The following is a 15,833-nucleotide window of genomic DNA, read 5'->3' as shown; positions in this document are numbered from 1 at the left end:
GAAAGTCTTTTGAAAATATTGATATATGTTTTAGTGCCATAAGATGCACTACTTAATGTTAAAATATATTATCTACCTGTGCTTGGATATGCAAAACCCATGTTTGGAATTTAACTAGAAACTCTCTTATACTATAATTTCTTTTTTATTAATACATTATTATTTTATATCTTTATTATTATCATCATTATTCAATGGGCGGGGCAGGGACGGCACTTGTCAATATCGCCTAGGGAGCAGAACTACTAGAGTCGCCCCTGAAAACATATTAGCTGCTGAAAACAACAACATACATATCTATGAAAAGCGCCAAAAATTGGGAATTGCTGCCAAAACTTGTACCCCATCTTTGGATTTATCTAACGGTAAAAATGAATGACGATCCTCAAATTTGTCCGCTTTTGTTCCTTGCATTGGAACACCTGCGCGTTTACGGAACCGTCGTTAAATTTGCGCCAAAGAGCGGCAATGAATGGCGTAAAACCATTAAAACGATTCGCAATCGGGACTGCCCTCCAACCCCCTCCGAACTTGCTTCTCGGCTTTTAACAGCCCGCCTGACCCCCTAGTGCGATCTTTAGTGGCCGCACTTTGCTAAATCTATTCCATCACTTTAAAGCGCTATTTGATTTTTTTTTTTTTTTTATCTAACTGGTATGGTGGGTTCTTTTATAGTTATTTTGCCCCTTTCTTTTACAACTAGTTTTAGTTATTGTCATCACTCACTTCTAAGAGTTACAAATGAGGCAGGGAGGAGCAAAAGGATGTGAGTGTCAAAATTAAAAATTTGGAGATAACCAGTACACTTGGTAGGTGAACCTCTCCTCTGTCTTGGGGCAAGAGATGGTGCTAATAGCCCTAGTAGGTGCTGTTTTACAGAATGATTTAGAAAAACTTTTCAATGAAAGTGAACCAAGGACCTTATCTTTAAACGCGTTTTACTCAAAACTTGAAAATGTCCACTTACATCCCTTTGCTTCTCACTGCCAAATGAGAAAAATTTCTAAAATATAATTTCTAACAGCGTGAGTCAGTTGAAAAAATTTGCCGTTCTATATTCAGATTACATTTTAAACTGGTATTTTATCGATTTTTGCAATATTAGTTATTTTCCGCCACCTTCATGCTAGTCAGTTGGAATTATTTGGAAATAAGTTTAGATTGTTCTTATTATTTTGTAAACTTGAAACTCATTTTACTAGCATGCACGACGCAACTTCTGTCAAAAGGCAGGAATTGTTAATTTATTGCGGTAAATTCAGTTTCAGATGTGAATAAAAATCTGGGTTCAACTAAGAAACTAAAGTAGATCAATAAATAAATGAGGTTTTTTACTTAATTTTACAAAGAAGGAAGTATTGTATTCGCAAAAAAATTTTCACTCAAAACTCGACCTTAATTTCCAGTTAACTCACCCCCGAATGAATGATTAGTTATTTTTTTTTTCTACTCGACCACACGTGGATAAGTGCCTAAGAACGCATAGACACGCGAAATATCCATTTTGACGATTCACGAGTTAATTACAACGAGTTTTCCCGTGACGTCTGTATGTACCTTAAAAGGATTTTAAAAAACAAGGAGAATACTTTTTCTTTAAAATGTATGCAAATATGATAAATTCTGAAGAGCCCACATATTTCAGAACATAAGGAAATTACAATAGGATAGTCAAATGATAATTATGATTCTAATTTCATTGTGTGCGCAATAGATTTCTTAGCAAGGAAACATTTGAAACTAAACTTGTTTAGCAACTCCTAAACAGAGGAATTCAGAAAAATACTTAATTGGAGAGTGTCCATATAGTCTGACCTCCAGTAAGTAAACTGATACTCCCGTTTTAATTTCAGTAATACAACTTCCTTAAATTAAGTCTTCTATTATTTATTTAAGAACATTTGAAAAAAAAAAAGACAGTAAGAGAGCAAACTTGAAAACAGAGTCGAAAAAAATAGAGAAAGAAGCAGCCATCATTTGAATTATTTTAAACTGTTTTGAAAACAGAGACGCACCGAAATTAAATTTTTGGGAGGGTGGGAAACCTCAATTTGAAGAATGGATCTGTTAATTTTGCCGAATGATTAAATACGGGTATGCAAACACATCTAATGAAAAGGGACATTCGAGCAATTAAAAAACTGCAATATTGCATTTATGTCTCCAAATTTGCCAAATCGTCAGACAAAATTTGCCAAATGAGATCATTTTGAGAGGTCACGGGTACCTCCCATCAAAAGCCCCTGTTAGGAAAGTATGTGCTCTTGAATTTTTTGGTTTTTTTTAAATTTAAAAACAAGTTAAGTTATCCTCATATAAATAATATATGATGATCGACTAACCCGAGTGTTTCAACAATGGAACTCGCTCCACGTAAGTTGATAATATGCTTTGGTAATGTTTGACATGCAGGGAAAGGGTTTATCGTGACAAGGCTGAACTCGATACCGTAACCTAACTGTTTTACTGGTAAGACTGTGTCATTTCAGGGAATGAAGAAACGAAAAAATGTTCAACAATGAACGCTACCTACTGGAGTTTAAGGTTAATCCACTGGAGTTAGGGTTACAATTTCAACTTTCAAAATATCACCAAACAGGCAATGGCTTCGTTCAAATGTAGGAGTAATTTTCACGCATCATACCTTGTCGGGTGACTTTCTAGTCTTCATAGAAATGTAAATTTTATTCCTCAATACGCTGCTCTCATTTACCTGAAATGTCTCTAACACTTTCTGAAAGACCTATTGGAATTCCTTCTTCTAAAAGTTTTGCACCACACTTGAACCCTTGATAAACGCCTCTCAAATCATGTAGCTAAAACACCTAGTAATTTCTGAAACACGTGAAACCATTCTTCTAAAGCAGGACTTCCCGAACTTAAGATAGCCAGCGGACTCCTTTCATGGAACAAAATTCTGGGCAGACCCCCTTCATTAAAGTGTATAGACAAAATTAGTTTGTAGGGAACTGAACTTCAATTTACTATTACTAATTAGTGGGGAATATCGCTATTTAAAAATGCGCTATTGCAACTTTAGAAAAAAAAAACCCTATCACAAAAATCAAATTGAACAGGAAGAAAGCAATAGATAATAAAAAGATTAAAATTCAAAATTGTTAGAGAAGAGTGAGGTTCTTTAATTGGCACAATTTTGATACATTGGATTTAATTTTTGATCATTCCAGTCGAATATCCGGTTCAGCGTCTAGTCTGCTTCGGTATTAAGTTTTGGTGGCTGAATAGGTTAAAAATCCGGATTTGCGTAGGTATGTCGTGGGAAATGGAGGAACACACTTTGCTTTCCGTAGAAACGGTTCATATTTTTGTTTTCCAGATCAAGCCAAAAATAAGAGAAAGTATCTTGGAAGATAGGTTTCAAAGCACAGTCTGACGTCATGTCTATCAAACATTCATGTTCACATGACGACGAAATGTATGGTTTCGTTGAAGCAGAAAATGGTTCGATGACCTATGCATGATCTTGCAGCATTGTGTCCTGAGATGTCGGGTAATACCGTAAAACCGTACAACTTTAGACCAGTGTTGCAACTTTAGACCATTGAAGGAATCTCTTAGTGTGCGCCATGTAGCGGTCGTTGGAGCAAAGCTAAAGTCTTTTTTAAAAAATCAGCAGGTTCACAAGTGTTGTCTAGCGAAGTTCATGTTATTCACCCCAAGCTCCAGTGTTATCATTCTCGTGTCAAAATTCATTTGTGTTGGGAGGTTTTTTGAAATTTTTCCTTCAGCTCTCTAAGTCTCCTTCAAAACCGACATTTGCCGATTGAATTTTCCAAACATAAGTTTATTACTTTATTACTCATGGTATCTAAGATGATCTAGCCTTATCGGCAAATGCTGACGTTGCTTTGTTTACTTGTCGTTTCGAAGTAAACAAAGTATGGGAATTCGAGTTGCAACTTTAGACCAGCCATTTTTACTGTCGTTTGTCAATATTTTGCGAACAATTTTGTATTGTCTTGAGCAGTTTTTTAGTTTTAAGGTTTTCTTTGGTTTTAGACATGAGTCTAGAGAAAAGAAAGAAGGTAGGCCGCCGTTCTTAAGTCAACTATTCGCCTGAACTGATGGAAAAGGCTATCCAAGGAATCAGGAGGAACCAAATTTGAACAAGGAAGGCACAAAAGGGTAAATTTTGGTGTTGGCCTCATTCCCCCGATGTCATTTGGTACAAAAAAAAAATATTGCGACAACGAAGAAACCTACCCAATTGGGACAAAATTTGTATCAAGCCCCTGCAAAAAAAAAAAAAAAAAAGTAAACAAAAGTGATCTTATAAAAACAAACAAATAAATAAAATCCAGGAGTAGGTACCTACTAATTGCTTTTCAGACTGTCTAACGTTCATTTTATATATCTGAATAGAATTTTGTATTTTTCACAATTGATTTTATTTAAGAAAACCTGAAATTGACTCAAAAAGTATAAAAAAAATTTATAACTTGGAAAAAGTAAGTACTTTTTTTTTTAATTTTTGTTATGTACGGGATTAAAACACAACGATATATACATTGTAACTTCAGACCGGAGCGGTTTATCAATGCATATCAAAGAAAATATGAGGTGGTCTAAAGTTGTCACCACCATGTGCAAACTTTATACTACTGTACAAATAATTCCTCCTCTCTTTGTGTGTAATTTAGATTTTTTTCGAAGCATCACTCTACAGCTGAGATGTATGGTAGTGTCAGGTTAAATTCTCAACCTTTTTCGGCAAAAAATAAAGAAAATATGAAGAAAAATACACATTAAGTGGTCTAAAGTTGTATGGTTTTACGGCAGTATAGAAGAACTTCATACTTCGAAGGTGAAAACTCTGTTTTTCAAACGCAAATCACAATTTCTCTATCATTTAACGTTTTAAATTTATTTTCGAACTTTGCCGCACACACCCTCTTAAGAGTCGGCGCAATCCCAAGGGGTCCGCGGAGCAGTTTGGGAAGCCCTATTCTTAAAGGCTTACAACGGACTGACATTTAAATAGTGTTTGGTGAATGTCTCTCTAATCAAGTACCTATAATACCCGATATAATTTCTGAAACATTTATCCTGGTTCATTCTTCTAAAGATTAACAACTTGTATCTAAATAAAGTGCAACAAGTCCCTCTTTTATCAAGTACGCACTTAATGCACCGAACAATTTCTGAAACACTTACATGAATTGATTCTTCTGAAGGCTTACAACAGACTTGCATCTAAAACGTGCTTGAGAAAAATTTATTACCTTCACTTCGAAGATGGCATGAATCGAGTTTTGATTGGAATATCCAAATGAGAGATCATGCCTTTTTCACAAAAAACTAAACAAAACATCTGTCGACTCAAATTGATTGTTTTTTTTTTTCAACCAAAGTCACCCAACATAGCTTTCGTATCCTTTTAAGGAGCATGTCCTATCCTCAACGGGCATCGCTCAAGATCAGGCCACCCGCAATTATCGCTTTGATAGATTGTTTCTCCAACCATCAGCTACACCTACCCACAATGATTCTCTCCAAGTGCGTACTCGTAAATTAGGCGTCTGAAAGCCATTCAGCTACCTATATACTGGAGAGCTATAACCATTTGAGCCTAGAAAAAACACAAATAAATATCCTTTTGAAAGGTGATCCAGTGGGAAAAAGACATTCCAAAGATATATGTGACCAGTAATTCATCAGGGTATATCTTTGGTGGAAGATTCTGGTACTATATATCAATCTCAATTAATGCTTTTAATCCGGAATCATCTAGGTCAAACTGAGAACTGACGAATACGTCTTAGCGGGAAATGCAAACAAGTTGCAAGCTGTGAAATATCATTGCTCGTTAGAAGTAATTATTCAAAGGAATGGATTTGAATTTCGACTGTGGTTATTCCAAGGAGTTATTGATCCTTGAAAATGATTAACGTTCCAGCATCAGTTGTTGTGTATAAATGTGATCTCAAAGAAGCTTCTTTTTCCATTTTATATTTGTTTAATTTTATATTTTTGTTTTTACAATATTTTATTTTTTCCCCCATTAGTGTTCTGGGGGGAAAATAGATTGAAAAATGCTTCGACAGATCAATTCTTCCACTGTTTCTGTTTTTACAAAAATATTAGCGAAAAACGTAGAAAAACTTTCGCGTTAATGGGTGCGCATGTGCATGTGTGTGCAGACAAGTTTATGCTTTCTTTTGCCGCATTATGTCTTATGATCAACCCTTTTGTATAGCTAGCTCTTGTTCTATTTCAGAATACACACATGCATGGCCCATGACGTCACGTCAAGAATGAGAGTGGTGGGACGCTAGTTTCGAGTTTTTGAATGTTTTCTAAAGTTAAAAGAAAAGGGCTTAATGCACCAAAGTTTATATGTATATATATAAAAGTTTCTTTTCACTTGCTTTAAAGTTACTTTAAATAACTTTTTAAGTCTTTTGCAGTCTTTTAGTATCAAAAAATGTGTTCAGATTAGTGGACAATTTTTTACTCTCTTAGTGAACAATATCTTTAAGCATATTTTTGGGCGACTGATACATTTTACGCACGCAGGCGGTGGAGTCGGAGTCGCTCATTTCCCCCCAAAGTCCTTAATTCTGCCAATGCTTGCGAAGTCAGAGTCGGACTGATTTTGAAGTATCAGAGTCGGAGTCAGAGGCTCTAAAATTTCCGGAGTCGGAGTCGGTTATTTTCCCTCCGACACCTCAAATTTGAATGTCGTAACTAAAGAGAAACTCAAATTCATGGTTTACTCAAATTGTAAATTTTTTTGTCTACACCCAGGGCCGAATTAAGATATTACGGGGCCTTAGGTCAAATATTTTGTTGGGGCCCTCTACTGTCAAACCTTATAAACACAAAAATTCGCATGGAATCTTCAGTGATGACTTCAGGGGTGCAGTGCTACTCAACAACTCGCTCAAAATAGTTGATGAGTTGCAGAGCAACTTACACCTGAAGTAAGAAGAGGGGAAAAAAATAAATAAATAAACAGAAAAGCTTATTTTTTTCCTTTTCTCAAATAACTTTTTTTGAACTTGAACAGTTTTAGTAATTTCGGGGGCTCCTAAAATTAGCCACAGCCTACTTTGCTTATTTGGTATTCAGGCTCTGCCTGCAACACAATCTTTCTAGCTTCTAAACCGCCCATATGAAGCAAAAGCAGCCAATATTTTCTGAAAAAGCGAAAGCTTAGTAATTTTAACCACACAAAAGTAACTGAAATCAGGAAAAAGTACAAGGAAAATCCAATTTCCATACTTAAAAAAACGCAGGCGGGGGGGGGGGAGAGAATCAAGCTACTGTTTATTTATTAATAATATGTTTAGGTGGTTAAGCTGAGAGACCCGATATCAAGATTTACATTGCATTGAAATAATAAACAGTAATGCTTAAGTAACACGGAAATGGAGGGAAAAAATAAATAAAAGACTGCCAAGATTGAACTTCATATAGCACTCAACAGTTCGCAGTCTAATCTTTGCCACCCAAACATTAGTATGAAGCCACAAACAACAGTATCCACCATAGATTATTTCCCCGAAATTCGAAGAAATCTCCCAGAAATCGTTTTCCCCAGATCCGGTCGCGTGTCGGCTCAACTTTGATGTCTCTTCCGGCGGCTCGCCCGTGATTTTACCCCTGTTTGCACTCGCTCTTTTAACGCAGGGCTTATCTGAATCTGCACACGGGGCCCCCATTTTTTTTCCTTTTTGCTTTCGTCTGCTGTTATCGTTTCTGAAGACGGGGTGATAATCGTTACGGCATTCTGTCAACGCCTCTGCTTTTTGGTCTGCTCTAGAAAACAGAAGAAAAGCTCAAAAAACCAGAGCTTTCTCTGTCTCTTTCCACTTGCTGGAAACTTATCTAGGTAATAATACAATCCGCATCCTCATCTCATCACCATCATATAATTATTATCATCACTGCCATATCGGAATTGGTCCTTTCAATCAAGGCAGCGGAGTTGGAGGAACATGACTGACTCCGACTCCTATTTCGTTGTAATGGCAGAGTTGCAAACTCGGAGGGGGAAATATCCGACTTCGACCCCAAAATCGATCCGACTACGATTTCGACTCAGCAGCCCTGCTTTCAAGGCCACAAAATTGATGGCAGTATTTTGTTGAGAGGAAGCAACTAGGTAGAGGACATCGTTGTCCCTCTCCTGGATATACGATAACTGTCTTAACCATCAAAAGATGGCAGCACAAGTCATCTCCGATTCCTCAATTCAGATTTGGGTTGAAAGGGAGGGAAATTTTCTATGGTAAACTATAAATTTTACTCCGTTTCCAACTCAGCAGCCCTGCTTTCAAGGTCACGAAATTGATGGTCTTTTGTTGAAGGAAAGCAATTTGCAGGGACCGTCGTTGTCCCTCTCACAGATCTACAATAGCTGGCTTAACCATCGAAAGATGGCAACAAAAGTCATCTCTACTTCCTCAATTTAGATTCTAGGGTGAAAGGGAAAGAAATTTCCGAAGGTAAACTAAATATAGGGTAAACTATATAAATGTATTATAAAGGTGCACTGTATAGCTCTTTTGTAAAAAAAAAAACTATTATTTTCCTACGTAATCTGTAGAAACATTGTAACAAAGCTAAAAATGAACAAATAGCAACCGTAACTGCTTTTCTTGTTTTACTGTTAATTGTCTTTTCATCCATAAGCTTATTAATTACCTCACAGTGAAAAAAAGTTACCTTATAAGAATTCGTCTGAAAATGAAATTTCAAGTGCATGAAGTGCAAGTTGCACGTTTTCAACACTGGTATAATGTTTTCAATCTAATAAGAAAAATATGGAAGAAAAATTAGTGACGCCCACTGGATGATTAGTTTTAATTTGTAACGAGCAAATTGTGTGATAATTCACTTATGTAATATGTGATACCTTATTACTGTAAAGTGCTTAAGCGAACCAAAGACAAAAATATTTATTATCACAGATGTTTCTTGAAACTCGAAGTAGAATTAATTTTTCCCTTAAATTTATTGAATCAGGAAAAAAAAAAAAGCAGATTGGCCTTAAGTATCTAAGTGTCAATGTTTCATACATTCTTTAAAACTCAATAATTAGTTCGAGTAACAAATTAAGACGCTGTTCGTTAAAATCGCTGAGAAGTCGTTTCTAAACTACACGTTGTTCTTATTCTGTAAAAAAGTTTTTAAATTTGCACGGGGCCCAATTTCCCAATAGGCAGAGTAAGCAGCTGCCTAGGGCGGCAAAATTTTCAGGGGCGGCAAATTTTGCTTAAGCCATACATTTTTTAAATGTTTTTTTTTTTATTCTTGAAAGTAAAATATTAGCACTTTCATTTTTCCCAGAGACATTTTTCTTCTTAAAATCTAATAATAATAATTACTTTCACACATCTTATGAAAATCAAATGTTTTTCAATTATGGCAATTGATCAGCGTAAAAATAAACAGAGACGCATCGAAAATTTTGGGAGGAGGAAAATTCTAATTTTACCGAATGATAAGACACGAGCTTACACGCATATCATACATACGTACATAACATTTAATGAGAAGGAACGTTAGGCATCATTAAAAAATAATTTTAAAAATAAAAAAAATAATATGTTGCAATATTATCTCCAAATTTTCCGAATCGTCAGCAAAATTTGCCGAATAAGGTATTTTTTGGGAGCTCGCAGTGACTTCTCATCGCTACGCCCCTGAATGTGAAACGTCATCATTTCTTCATAAGCCTGACCGTTTAAATTTCGGGAGCACTTTTTGGCATGTTTCTGAGTTTTTGCTTCTCTTATGGGGGAGGGGGCGGCAGATTTCAAATCTGCTTAGGGGCGGCATGGAGCTAAATTCGGCCCTGCTTGCATATTTATAACAATGCATAATACAGTGACGCCTGTCGGGAATAATTTAATATTATTACTTTTACATCAGTTACAAATAGGAAAAAAAAAGCAACTCTCGATTTTCAAAATTGAAGAGCGCTCTCTGATACTGTGATGCTGCTGCTGACCAAATCTTTGCTCTTAATCAGGGTTTCCAATGTAATTTTTTTACAAAACTCGAAAGTGAGCACAAAAAATTTCCAAGATCTGGGCATGGAAACTCTAGACCTATTTTTTAAATTAATTTTCATTTTCATTTTTTTTTTGTTTTTGTTTTTGTAATTTTTTCTATTGTATTTGGACTATTAATCTATAGATCGATTTTAGTTGAAAAATCTATAGATTAATCTTAGAAATGATAAAATTAAAAAATATATATATGATAATAAATGCTGAAATGGATCTCTCTCTCTCTCTCTCTATAAAAATTTATTCCTATGTACCAATTTCTTAAACAAGAAGTTTCGACCAGAACTAAACAAGCCTATATTTTCCCGTATCCGTATACGAATATCGACTTTCTTAGTATCTAATTGATATACTCTAAATGAGTTAAAATTGCATTCTATAAATGATTCGTGCATTCTATAAAACTCAATACTTTAACAAATTATTATGTGATTCTCAAATATTGCTAAGAGAAAATTTACATGTTGTTATTCTGTCACAACATTATTAAAATAGCTTATTCAAAATACTAATGAGTTACAAAACTAATGAGTTACAAAAATTTCAAACATACTATATTTAGTTCTGTTAGAAAAAATTGAAATTTTCAGATAAGAAATTGTTCCAACAACGGCCAACTTAAACTTCGCTTTCATTACAATGATTATTTTAGAGAGCATATGCGCTCAGCCAGGTTATTGACTAATCCAGGCAGATGACTCCATAACAAGGATGAAATTGTGGTTCTGGTGTTCTGGATGTCCTAACTATAGGCTGTTGGTATTTCTCACATATGCTCTAATAATTAGGGAAGTTGCTCAAAACCCTCGCAAAAAAAAAACTGTCTGAAGTTAAAAAACTGGTTGCATTTAATAACCCCTACGATTTGTTGGTTAATAATAACAGAGGTTTAAAGACTTTTCGGGTGCGGTATGAAGGATGCTTTTGCCAACTCAATGAATATGTTCAGGGAGTCAGCTTGTCAACGGGTATTTAAGCAAATGGCGAGCTTCCAGTTTAGTTAATCAGTTCATTACTAGATGAGGCAACAAACATAATAATGAGTTCCTTGAAGGCGAAGTTGAATCACAGCTTCGCCTTCAAGAAAAAAACTAACTTAACGCTTAATTCACTTAATACAGGAATTCCCAATTTGGACTCATAATCTTTTGCAGTCGACGTTAAATCAAAGTTTTCGAAAATCAGAAAAAAAAAGGCTCCCAAACGGCAACGCAGTGACTAGACTCATGAACCTTCCAAAAATAAATAGTGTTCTTGACTGAAACCAAAAAATAAGAAAATCACCGGTGGCGACACCTAGTGTCAGATCAGAAACTTAGGGGAACGGAATTGGGCACGGGGACGAAATATGGCTGCTTCGCCTTACTGAAAATCTAGAACATACAGTTGGCATACGTTGGCGACATGTATCGGTAGTGGAAATTAGCGATTTCTTTGTTGGCGACATTTTGCAACTGCATAGCAAACTTTGGTATTAGTCACCATGTTTAGTCAAAGTTACATGGAAACATCATTTGAAGATAACATACATTACTTTGTAATTTTAGTAGACTTTTAACTAAAGCAAATCAATAAATAAAATTAAAAGTTCCGTTGAAATGTAAAATAATGAGCCAAATAAATAAATAAAACCAACAAAAATCATAACAATGCAAAATAATCAACTAACTAAATAAATTAAGCCATAAAAAGCCGTTAAAATATTATTGCATAACTCTCTAAAAAATGTATATATATCAAGTCATTAAAGGTTCCTATGAAATATAAAATGAAAAGCAAGGCAAGTGGCGACGAAAACGATATTTTTTCTGTTTTCGCCAAAGTTGAAAGCAAACAACTCCTCACCAAGCGTTAATGTACCCTGTAGTAGACGCTTATCGTACTAACATACAGAACGTTATAAAACTATTCGTAAACACGTGTTTTTGGTTTCTTTGTATACGGGAATGAAAATGATAATTAAATGTTCTAGCAACGTGATTTTCAATTCTTTCTCCTTTGGTTGCTTTTATATTGATATTCTTAACTTCTTGTTTAGGTTCCACATTATTTATAGAAAAAACGTTATTGTACACGAGTTAAAATCATTTTTACCCGTTTTTGAATGTGCATTTGCAGGACATAAAAATAAATAAATAAACTTACTTTTGTTACAGTTTTGTGACGAAATATTCTCTGGTGAGGAATAGGTGCATATGTCTTCTGCTTTCACATGACTCTAAAATAAATAAATAAATAAATAAAGTTGTGTAGTGAGTTTAAATTGCATTGTATTTATTGTGTTTCATCCTTTTTATATTTTACGCAAAGCAAACACTGTAACACTAATACATAATCATAGAAAACAGCTTCTGTACAATGTGACGTTGTTACTAACTGGAACTACTGGGGGCTCCAAAATGGTCTGTCGTTATCAAAATGGGACTACATACAGATTAGTGACAGATATAACTTCCTTCTTGTAAATTATAAACCTGCTAAGTCAGGAATTTGTCGTAGTTCGCTTATGTTTTCAATGCAAACGTCCACTGATAGGTGGCGCTACAGCCTCGTATTGTTACGTGAAACCCTTGTGCAGGAAAATTCCATCGGGGCTGTTCATAAATGATGCCACATATTTTTCGAACATTTATGACCCCCTGCCCCTTTTGGTCACAAAGTGCCATGCTTCATATTATCACTTCCCTCTCCTTATCACGTGTCACTCTGTTTTTCATTAGCATTCTATAAAAACCTGTGCGCAACTATCTATGTTTGTGTCTGTAACGATATTTCCTTTGGACTGCGAATGTCTACCAGATCAGTACCGGCAACGTTGGATACAGGACATTCAGGGAAAGCCGATCCGTACTGTCTTACCACTCCAAACCTTAAGGGGCGGATGTCCTGAGAAAAGGATATTCTCAGGACATCCGGGAAGCAACCTCATCCAGAGGTCCATGATGTCCTGAGTATATCCAGGGATAAAAGAAAATTTCACGCCCCCCCCCCCCGAAAGCATAACATCAATTTTGGACAGCCCCTTAAAATTCCCACTCGTGAACAAAAGTTGATTAGCCTTTTTTTTTTTTTTGGTACTTCCATAGGTGCATATGCATCTACAAACGTATGAACAGATGCAATATTTATTTTGACAGCCCATTCTGACTGGGCCCCGAAAAGCAGCTTCTGGATGTGGAAGTTTTACAACGCAAGTGAGAGGTTCTTTTCTTGCTTGCAATTCCGTCTTAGCTTGGACTATGATTGCTTCGATGCTTTAGGATTTATTACTATAATCATACATACGTTTTTTTGGAAGGTTTGTGACGTATTCTAAAAAGGTTACCGACTTTAACTGGGGAAGGTTGGTTTTTGAATTCTTCATAAAGATTTCTGGTTCTAATTTCAGGATAGTTACTGACTTTTAGCAGGGAACTTTCCAGTTTTTCACCAATTGTGTTACTGATCAGAAATTTGGCACATGAGCTGCCCATTATTTATCGCAAACTTTTGAAATTTTTATTATTATATTATTTTTTTGCTGTACGAGAAATTTTAAACATAAAATGTCCTCGAAAGCTGAGCAGATGAAAAAAAAAACTTAACATTTTAGTAGCCGTTCGATTAGCTTGCGAAAAGGATAAATAATAAAAATAATGTGTGACTTACACTTAGATTGCTGTAGGAGGCACTGGAAATTCTGATAAATATTGGAATTTTAAATTCTCAGGTTCTGCAAGAAAGTGTTTTTACAAAAGGGGTCTACCGAATGGCGGCTTGTGTGCTGTATTCCCTTCCTGTTTACAATTCAAAGAGTTAATTCCACTCCGGAAGTTACTGGCATGGTTTGAAACCTGTGGGCTACTTATTGCGCTTATGCAAAAAGGAAGGATATTGGAACAAAAAAGACGCCGTTCTGATAGCGGCAGGCTTTGAAGTCTTCGTTCGATATCGTTTGTTGTGTGTGTGTTTTAGAGTTATTTCCCTCTCCTGCGGTGCGCAATAAAATGTCGTCATGTTGTGTGTATCGAAGGTGTGAAGCCGCCTCTGAAGTAGGTGTTAAAACCAAGCCACTGTTGATTGTTTCAGCTGAAATGTTTTCTTTGCGCATATCGTTATCTTACTTCTGTAGAGAAATATGAAATCAATATCTGGCACTTTATAAGGAACAATTGCAGATAGGGGGCTGTTTCAAACCTTTCTTGGGTGAAAAATGAAAAACTCATTAAATTTCAATCAGAAAATTTTACTCTTTACAAAATTAACAGTATTTTTTTTAATTTAAATTTCAATAAAAAAATCAATCAAAGATTTTTCTCGAAAATCTGGTTTGCAATTGCGAAACTTTTACAAAAATCGCTATCACAAAAACGAACTTTTTTTGAAACTAACAGTCGCAGAACTAAACTTAAAAAAATTGTGATTGTCAGAAGAGACCCTAAATGTAAATTCCAGGTGTCAAAAGAGACTCACAAAATAAACAAACATAAAAAGAGGCTCCTCGCAAAAATATTATAATATACTGGTTGATGACCTGTACTGAAAATTGATTACTTGAAGAAGCTTCAATTATTAAAAATAAATTGAGCGTTACTGAACATCAACCCAGAAGTAGAAAAGAGTTCAGCGCAATCCGATGAAGTAGTCGAGCTCTTTAGATCTTTAAATACAGTTCCAAAAATCATTGTCGTAAAAGAAGATGCTTTACAAAACTCAGAAGCACCAAAAGAAATCTTTAGTTGTGGAAAATATCGTATCAATATGTTTAAATTCATTGATAGACTGAATTTTCCTTTACCAATTTGTGGTTTTGCTCACCAGATAATTTTACACGAAAACTGGTGTTTAGAAAATAAGTCGTAAATTCACAAAGAAAACTTGAGAAATCCTAGCAAAACTGTTTCCTTGTTTTAAATTTTTGATTACTCTGCTTCAAAAAGTTTACTGCACTTTTTTACAGTTTTCGAGCAGCGAAACTAATGTGTTATTATACTGGTAAAACAAATAATTATGCTTAATTGTTACTGTTTCAGAATAATATACAGGTATGTATCTTTGAATAACAGAAGAAATGCTTGTTGTCTTCTAAGCAGATTAAGTAAACGAAGCAATGAGTCTATAGTTTTCTTTGCTTCTCTTCTTCTAATTGTTTGATAAACAATTTTTGCATTAAACATTCAAGGTATTTCAACTGCTAAAACGAATTAAATGGTAAGTTTTTCAGCAAAAGTTATGCGGCAAAATACGAAGGTTGTATGACAAAACGTAACAACTTGAAACATCGCCTTTAAAATAATTAATCTTTCAGTGCTGAAATATAGCAATAAAAATATTGAAAGCCACACTATGCATAAAGCAAGGAATAGTAGCACAGTTAATTGACTTTTAATAATTTTCTATTAGATAACGATTGAACTAAAATATTATCTAATAGAAAATGTATGTACAGTGAAACCTGTGTAAGTTGACTACTTGCAATGCACTATTTTAGTAGTCAACTTAAACAGGTGGTCAACTTATGGAGGTTGAATTATATATAGATCTAATTCTGTGCCTGAAAATAGCGGTCAATTTAAACAAGTGGTCAACTTGCAAGGGTGGTCAATTTTACAGGTTTTACTGTACTCTACTTAATCCGATGAAGTAATCAACCTCTTTAGGGCTTTAAATGTAGTTCCTCTGCATTTATAGTGTTCTTGTAAGGAAGTTAGTTTTACAGTAATTGACAATGTCAGGAAGTGAAGGTTGAATTAATTATATTCAAGGGAATTCAATACGTTCAGGTTTTTGAAACTATTAATTCAATACAGTCAG

The 15,833-nt window shown here is 35.0% G+C and overlaps 1 protein-coding gene across 1 annotated transcript in view; it reads right to left on the bottom strand.

The window, feature by feature from the left end:
• The window catches only part of LOC129228594 (protein odd-skipped-related 1-like), a 97,969-nt gene extending 85,263 nt beyond the window's left edge, over positions 1–12,706 (bottom strand). The window contains exons 1-2 of the mRNA XM_054863277.1: positions 12,602–12,706; positions 12,186–12,258 (exon numbers count right to left, since the gene is read on the bottom strand). Coding sequence (XP_054719252.1) covers positions 12,186–12,258; positions 12,602–12,706 — 178 coding nt within the window. The remainder of the gene's footprint in view (positions 1–12,185; positions 12,259–12,601) is intronic.
• Between the last annotated feature and the right edge of the window lie 3,127 nt (positions 12,707–15,833).

Source organism: Uloborus diversus, chromosome 8 (assembly GCF_026930045.1).
Source record: "Uloborus diversus isolate 005 chromosome 8, Udiv.v.3.1, whole genome shotgun sequence".
Lineage (NCBI taxonomy): Eukaryota > Metazoa > Arthropoda > Arachnida > Araneae > Uloboridae > Uloborus > Uloborus diversus.
The sequence above is the reverse complement of the archived record's forward strand: the minus strand, read 5'-3'. Positions and strand labels throughout refer to the sequence as shown.